The 8412-nt window shown below is 27.4% G+C and overlaps 1 protein-coding gene across 2 annotated transcripts; it reads right to left on the reverse strand.

Annotated features, from left to right (window-relative positions):
• Positions 1-1610: 1610 nt before the first annotated feature.
• Positions 1611-5202, reverse strand: LOC112796723 (nudix hydrolase 25). 2 transcript variants are annotated; one of them, XM_025839305.3, is made up of 6 exons: positions 4807-5202; positions 3941-3991; positions 3415-3507; positions 3058-3152; positions 2325-2436; positions 1611-2219 (listed from the first exon to the last, which is right to left on the reverse strand). In XM_025839305.3, exons 1-6 carry the CDS (start codon positions 4870-4872, stop codon positions 2115-2117), a joined length of 522 nt encoding a protein of 173 aa, XP_025695090.1. In that variant the 5' UTR covers positions 4873-5202; the 3' UTR covers positions 1611-2114. The 2 variants fall into 2 exon arrangements, with proteins under 2 accessions (XP_025695090.1, XP_025695091.1); XM_025839306.3 differs by having other exon boundaries at positions 3040-3152.
• Between the last annotated feature and the right edge of the window lie 3210 nt (positions 5203-8412).

Consider the following 8412-nt stretch of genomic DNA (forward strand, 5'->3'; position numbering starts at 1 on the left):
AGGATTGCCTTTGGCGTCCCGGAGCCTTGCATCTTACATATTAGGCACTGTTACCATATTGAGAACCTCTGGTTCTCATTCCATACTTTGTTGTTGTTTTTCAGATGCAGGTCGTAATTCACCTCGGTGAAATTGCTGAGACGGTGACAGACCGGAGTATGGTTTCTCCCTGGCATATTTTTGTTTTATTCTGTTGTAGTAGTTTCTCTCACCTTTTCTGTTTTAGACTTTATGGCCTTAGAGGCTTACTTGAGAAATAAGTTGTATAAGCTGTTTTAATTCTAAAACTCAGTATTTTTCTATTTGTAACTTGTCGGCTTAAACTCCGCATGCTGCGGCTAGTTCCCTATGATTATATTACTGTTATATATATATATATATATATATATATATATATATATATATATATATATATATATATATATTATCTATTCTCTTGCATCTATACCTTGTATCTTGTGTGTTAGCTTCGTGTGAACGTTTCGCGCTTTTGTAATTCTATCTTTGAGCTTATTCCTTCATTGGGCTTCTAGATTATATTATTTTCTTCTATATATATATATATATATATATATATATATATATATAGAAGCCTTAGTATTGTCGTAACCTTTGATTAAGCTTTGCTTTGCGGCTAGAGGTAAGGCTTAGGGTAATTGGGGTGTTACACATAACATTCGCTCTCCCTTAAAAATAGCAACGCTCAAAATTTTTTTTAGAAAATACGTTAAGTACCCGACATGAAAGCTAGGGGCAAAGTTCATACCCTAACCCAAAGCTTAAAGCCAGACCCACTAAAGAATGAATGGCCCAACCCAAAAGGGTTGGTCTCCACGCTTACCCGACCTCTTTGAAGAGGTCGGACACCATCAAGGGAGCCTAGCTCTACTTGCCCAAAGCAAGTAACTGCCTCAAGGAATCTCTCTACTTCATCTAGAAAGATGATCTCAACAAACTTCTAAAATAAAGGGAACGGTTATCCATCAATAAAGGTAGAACTACTCCAACAAAGGTGGTCGACAACTCTACTATAAATACACACCCCTCGGGTATAATTTACGTTCTAAACTACTAAAAATCTGCCTAAAACCCTTGCTAACTTAAGCATCGGAGTCTCTTGCAAGTACCACCCCCCACTTCCACACGAGGAACTCGGATGACTACACCTCGGCATAAGCACAAGTTGAACGGTGCTTTAAAAAGAGTCTGAATCTCACGTTTAGACCCAAAATCAGTTTTAGGTAACCCTAAAAACAAGATTATAGTAGTAGACATAAAATGAGAAGAAAAAGTCAAACACCAAACTTATATATCCACTTTAAATATTGTATTGTATCTCGATATCTTATAAGAGTTTAAAATTAATATATTATCCTGTATTGTGTCATATTCTATGTCCATATTACATGCATCACGAAAAAAAAAAAAAATCATGCATCATAGAAAAAACTGTCCATCGTTATAAGTTACGTAGCCAAATTTTTAAAAAATAAATTAAAATAATTCATTATAGAGGTCCATCGTAATTATTATTTATTTGCCTATTACTAATCTATTCTAATTATCCAAAAAATACTGACAGAATATTCCCAGCCTAGCAAAAAACAATATAACAAACTTTGAAAATACCATTTTATAAATTCCAAACCAAATCTCAAGAACTGAGAGCCTTTCATGGCACAACAGAATTTCCTAGTTTCTTTAATTTCATCTGGCTCCCAATTTTGGCCTTATCTAGCAGGACTATGATCTCTCTTTCAGTAGCAAATAGCTGCAATCAGTCTTACAAAATAACGGCTCCCAAAAAACGCTCTAACATTCATGTTCATCTATTCTGCAGCACCGTATATGCTTCCCCTCCCACTTGGTTGACATTTATATACACCACATCCACAAACCACAATCAACTTCTCAGTAAAGAAAACTAGGTAAACTTTTTGCACATAGCCACATACACCTTATACATCTATTTATCTTTATTATTACAAGTAGTGATAGCACCTAATGAGCAGTTTCTACCTCATTTACAAATAATGGCAGTGGTATTCCAAACTCAGTAGTAAGTAAAAATTAGTGAAGAAAATGGATTGAACTACATTTTGAATCCATAACGTTCACCATTTTGCCGATTTGCACTTGGCAGATATTGCACTCCCTTGGAAGTAAGGCTTGAAGGTTCTCATAACTTCTTCATAGGTTGGTCTCTTGTAGTCTACTGCCTGTTAATCATTTAGCAGAAAAATTAGATCCTTGGAGAGAGAGATAATAAATTCTCACTATTTTATTTTATTTTATTTTATTTCGAAAAAGAAGAAGAAACTAGCCTCCTCGACCACTTCTTCAGGGCTTGCCCATTTCCACTCTGCAAATTCCGGGTCTGCTTCCCCGGTAGCTAAGTTGACTTCAATTTCATCATCTCTTAGTTGCATGAGAAACCTATCAAATGTTCATTAGAAGAAGCATAATTTTGGTGTGCTTTCTCAAAAGTAATAAGCATCAATGAGAAAAGACCCATGCTAATTAGTTTGAAATTGAACTCACAAAATGAATAATGAAGAAAAATGCATTATAGCAAATAGAAGTTATGTCCATATTTATACTACCAAGGCTTCTCATAAGTGAACAAAACTAGCAACAATAACAAACCTCTTTCTTTAATAGCTTAGTCTAAAGCATAATTTGACAAATTGATTACCATGGATAACCTTATGTGTCTATTGTGTATTACAATGTCTTCCCTAGATAGATACCATATCGGTAATAGTAGAGAGACTGTAATTCAAACTTAACTTAGTTAACTTAACATTCATAATTTCATACCTGTAATATATATATAATTACATCTAATATTAGTCGTTTATTTCAGCTGTAAATAATAACTAGAAAATAAAGTACTTTTGGACTGATTTAGGCTGATTTCTATTGTCTCCGAAACACTTTTTATACCAAATTACCAAACATGAATGCATCAAAGTAGCATATAGAAATGTATTTTATATACACAAATAAACAAACTTCAATGAGTAGATAGAAACGCACCAACACACAAGTACGCACCATTTTTGTGCCTGTCCATGCCATTCACCACCCCAGAGACGGTTGACTTTAGTCTTCACAGGAGGAGGGAAATCATAAGTCAACCATTTCGGAACCTGAAAATGTAAAGTGCAAGCTCAGTCTAATGTATGAAAAGATTAACATCCACTCATCTCTCAGATATGATCAAGAGTTCTGAAATAATGTATCTACAAAGATGTAAAATCCTTCTGTTAAATATGATTAACATTGCCCCAGTTTCTTACTTCTCAGAACTTGGTTTCTTTTATGCAAAATGATAAAATTGTTCATAATTTACATACATCTGAATCTTGTAACGTATCAGTATATCACTCTTTTGTGATGTTCTGCACAAACCTCAGCAATTATCTCAGCAGAAGCTATTCCAGTTTCTTCTCGAAGCTCCCTAATGGCAGCCAATTTGGGCTCTTCACCGTCTTCAATTCCCCCCTGATATTTAAGATCCCAAAGAGACGAGCAACCGATTTAGCTGAAACTTTTAATACTATACTAGACCTAGGAAATAACTATAATATAACAGGCAACAAAATTAATAATCCATTTTTCTGCAATGACTTGGAACAATGCACAATTAATAATATAACAGGCATGAAAATTAATTCAGCTCCTGCACTCTGAACAAGCCTTTACTGTTGATGTATCTCTAACTTCAAAGTAGGTATCTTGCAGGAAAGACAAAATAAAAAATAAATAAATAAATAATTCTACCACTCAATCAATGAACATCACAAATGGATCCCTTCCATATAATTCCTTGATCTAAATTTTTGGCTTTATTCTTTGTAAATAATTCAAACTTATGCTAAGAAAAGGAGGAAAATGGCAAAACAATTGAGCACGTAAAGTGAACTTGTGAATTCACCTGAGGCATTTGCCATGCTCCTGGAACATTCAATCTTGAAGCTACGAATATCTGATTGAAAAAAAAGGGGATAATTGTTAGTCATGTTGCTCACACAGAGCAAAATATGATTATACTTATTCTCCGATTCAAACACTGCACACTGAAAATTGTAGAACATACTCATAAAATTTCTAAATTATACACACAAATTCAAACTAAAAATCATAGCATATGATCTGAAATCTAAGCTATCAGACGGTTATTCTGCAACATTTCGGTTAAGCTCAAATAACCTTAGATAAATACCACATGTCACAATCACCAAAAATCTGAATGAATTGCAAAACAGAACAGAGATCTCAGTATAGTTCATTAAATTATTGCATTTTTTCCCCTCCTCCTTTTGAATCAGTGGTCCAAAATACAATCAATTATGACAAAGTAGCAAGGGAGTGAATTAAACTAAAATAAAATGCTAGCCAAATTTTCCATATCTAAACGACAAATATGCTGCACGCCTAAGAAAAAATAAAAAATAAAAAATTCCCGCTTGTGTTGCATATTTATTTATGTCGGCGAATATATCCAAGTTTCGGATTTGAGACAGTATTGATATATAAGAATGCTTTACGAGTGAGCCATAATAAACAAAATAACATCAGAATTTTCCTTATAAGAAAAAAAATTACAACAAGTGAACATCCAATAAACTAAAAATAAGAAGAAAAAAAATTCCAGCTGAATATAAGACTTAAGAACCAGAATATCTAAAACACCAAAATAAAAAATCAAATACTAAAAATAAGGTAGGGAAATAAGAAAACACTGCATTTATCATGAATTGTTAAAAAAAAGGAGTGAAGTGGGAGATGGCAGATGAGGACCTGATTATGGGAGTTGATGAGACAGACTCCAACGTTGGGACGATAACCTTGGGGAAGATCCTCCATTATTGGATATGCGAGATGAAGGTAGTGAGGTTGATGGATTCGGATGATAATAACACACTGTAGAGAGAGAGAGAGAGAGAGAGAGAGAGATGAATATGATAATGAGTTGTTGTTGGATGTGTCTGAATATGAGTTCCCGAATCCAAAAGGCAGAGGAAAAAGGAAAAAGGAGAAAGGAGAAAGGAGAAAGGGAAAGAGCAAGTGGTATGTGTGTGTGTTTTTGAGTGGGAAGCGCTGACTCTTGAGGACAGAATTTGTGGAGTTGGGTTTTAATTTTTTTTTTTTTTTTTTTCATTTGCGATTCTTATCCTGCGCACTCCGCCTCCCCCACTTCTGACTTCACAGATTTACACAATTTTTAGAGTCAAATTAGGAAAAAAAATCTTGTTTTAACTTTTAACTTATAAAATACTAAAGTATTAAGACTTAAGAGTTTAGTTTAAAAAAGTATTATAGTTTTTTAATAATTAATGTATAGATAAGTTCATTCATGTTTATCAAAAAGATAACTTCATTCATAAAAAAGTATTTATTACTAAATTAATTAGAATATTATTATTAACAAAATTATGAAAGAATGAAAAAAATAATTTAATAATTATTATTGTTAGTTATTTTATTAAAATTTATTAACAAAAAAAGTTAAATATTAAAGTGTTTTAGAATTTTAAAAATTTTATTTTCAATGAATAATGTTTTAATATTTTGGTTTTTTTAGTGACCAATTTAAAATATCTACTTAATATATTAAAATTGGATTTTTCCCCAACTAATGAAGGTGACGTGTCGATCTATCATGACTCTATTTTCTCTCCGAAATGAACTTTTCTATTCTCTGTTCTAAATTATTTTATAAAAAATATCTTTATTATAATTATATTATAATTAATATTTAATAAATAATGCATAATTATACTAATTTAAGAAATATCTTTATTATAGTTATATAAAATCAATATTTAATGCATTATTAAACTACTTATCAATTATCAATTAAACATATTTTTAATTATTTTAATAATAATAATAATAATAATAATAATAATAATAATAATAATAATATGATAATAGCACCGATTATTAATAATCAATTTATATTTCTCTAACTAAATTTATTTTAAAAAATATCTTTATATAATCATATTACAATATTACAATTAATATTTAATAAATAATATATAATTATACTAATTTAAGAAAATATCTTTATTATCTATATATTCTATTATATAAAAATCAGATTTATTCTATTTTATCTATCTATTCTATCTATTCATTTAATTCGTTAAAGTAAATCAATTATAATTAATTAATTATATCAATTAATTAATTTGATTAGATATTCAAATCTCATTATTTATTATAATTTATATGATTTTATTAATTATATCAATTAATTAATTTGGTCAATTATATTAATTATTTGATTTAATTGGAGTAAATATTAAATTATTTAATAATTAATTTAATTAGTTTATTTTTCTCAATACGATCTATTTATACAGGATCAAATATTTTTTACTCATTCACTCTCTTTTCTCTCTCTCCCTCCCTTCCCCTCCCCCTCTCTCTCATGTTTAAGGTACAATTTTTATAATTTCTTTAATTTTTGTTTCTTTTATCTTAAATTATACATTTCATTTTTTTATTTTTTAACATTTTTGTTTATTTTAATTGATTATTATTAGGCGCATACTTTTTTTCTTTTAGCATCTGATTAACAAAAAAGATGTGTCATCTTTACATTGTTTTTAAATAATCTTACTATAATTTTATTTTGTAATATTCTATTTTGTCATGTGTGCTTCAATTCATATATATATATATATATATATATATATATATATAGTCTTTTTTGTAATTTACAATTAATATATACATTGTTCGTATATGTAGTTTATATGCTAATGCTTTTATTGATTCTCTTTATTATTTTTTTTGTCTGTGTCTCTTTGTTGCTCTTTATTTTAGTTATATTCATTGATTTCTCTGTATTGATGCTCTTTTTAATTATTTAAAATATCGTAATAATTTAGAGTGTATGTTGTGACCTATGTGATATTCATTAATTTGGTGTATCTTTTTAGATGGTTTATGTTATAATGTGTTTAAGGAGTTGACTTAAAATTATAATATGATATATAAATTTATGATATGATTTATAGTATGCTAAAATATTAGGATATTATCATATAGATATTTTTTTATTTGTCCATTAGATTCAACTATATAGGATATTAAAAATTATGCAATTATGTAATTAGTTGTTTTTTTATATAATTATTGTATTGATCATTTATATTATTAGTGAGACTATTTTTATTATTGATATTTATAAATTGTATTGAAAGAATATAGTTTATGATATTTAATTTTTTACTATTTATTAAAAAAAGCATAATTACTTAACGATATTTATTTTTTAAATTCACTATGTATGTAATTTTATTCTTTTTTCTGATAAAGTGTTACTCATGATGGTAATGTAAATGTGAAAAATTATATTTTTATTTTTTGATATAGACGATATAATATTAATAATAAATAGTAATTAACCCTTCATATTTTTAATCAAAGCGTTTTGACGATAGTTTTTATTTACAGATATTAATGGATGATTGTTTCTTTAAAAATAAAATGCATTATAATTTTAGGTTATTTCATAATTAACAATAATACTTTATTATTTATTTAAAAATAAATTACATTATAATTTTAGGTTATTTCACAATAATAATTAATGTTCATAATATTGAATTACTCTAAATTTTTTATTTTCTATCGTTAGTAGTTAATCTCAACTTAAAAAGATTACGTTGAATTGTTGAATAGTCCAAGTATAACCGAGTTAATTTAGTTTATTTATTTATTAATATAGTTGATTGAAAGCATAAATGATAAATAAGACAAGCAAATAATTAGAAAAATAGAATGTTAGTAACTACTTAAAATAGATAACAAAATAAATTATAGGGTATTACTTTATTTAAATTATTAATAATTAAAAGAATAAAAAGTCAGTAATTATTTTTAAAATAGACATTAAATTTAGTTTTATGGTACTAATTTATTTGAGTTGTTAATAAAATTTTATAATTTTCAGATTTATATCTACTCAATTTATGTATTTTATTTTATTCTACTTTAACAAAAAATTGAGATGTGTATTTTTAATTATTTATTTAGAAAGTATAACGAAGTGAGTTATATCAATTAAAATTAATTATCGATAATTAATATCAATTAATTGATTGTATTAATTTGTAAAATGAATAACGTATAATAAATGTTGTGAATATAATTATAATAAATTAAAAATTAATAAATAAAAAAAATAAAAGGAATTTTTTATTACTTTTTAATGGCTAAACATTTTTATAATTTCACTTTCTCTTTATCTCTTTTACTTTTTTTAATTGTTATTTTTACATTATTTTCAATTGTTTATTTTACTTTTACTTCTCATATATAGATTTATTGTAATTCATCACATATTTTTTTTAGTTTAAGTAATTTTTTAGGTTATATTTTACCATTGAT

The sequence above is a fragment of the Arachis hypogaea genome, chromosome 4 (assembly GCF_003086295.3).
Source record: "Arachis hypogaea cultivar Tifrunner chromosome 4, arahy.Tifrunner.gnm2.J5K5, whole genome shotgun sequence".
Taxonomy (NCBI): Eukaryota; Viridiplantae; Streptophyta; class Magnoliopsida; order Fabales; family Fabaceae; genus Arachis; species Arachis hypogaea.

Coding starts and splice junctions, on each gene's coding strand:
- LOC112796723 (XM_025839306.3), bottom strand. CDS start 4,872: ATGGAGGATCTTCCCCAAGGTTATCGTCCCAACGTTGGAGTCTGTCTC. Junction 3,992..4,806: donor TCATCAACTCCCATAATCAG/GTCCTCATCTGC, acceptor TTTTTCAATCAG/ATATTCGTAGCTTCAAGATT. Junction 3,508..3,940: donor GAGCATGGCAAATGCCTCAG/GTGAATTCACAA, acceptor CTTAAATATCAG/GGGGGAATTGAAGACGGTGA.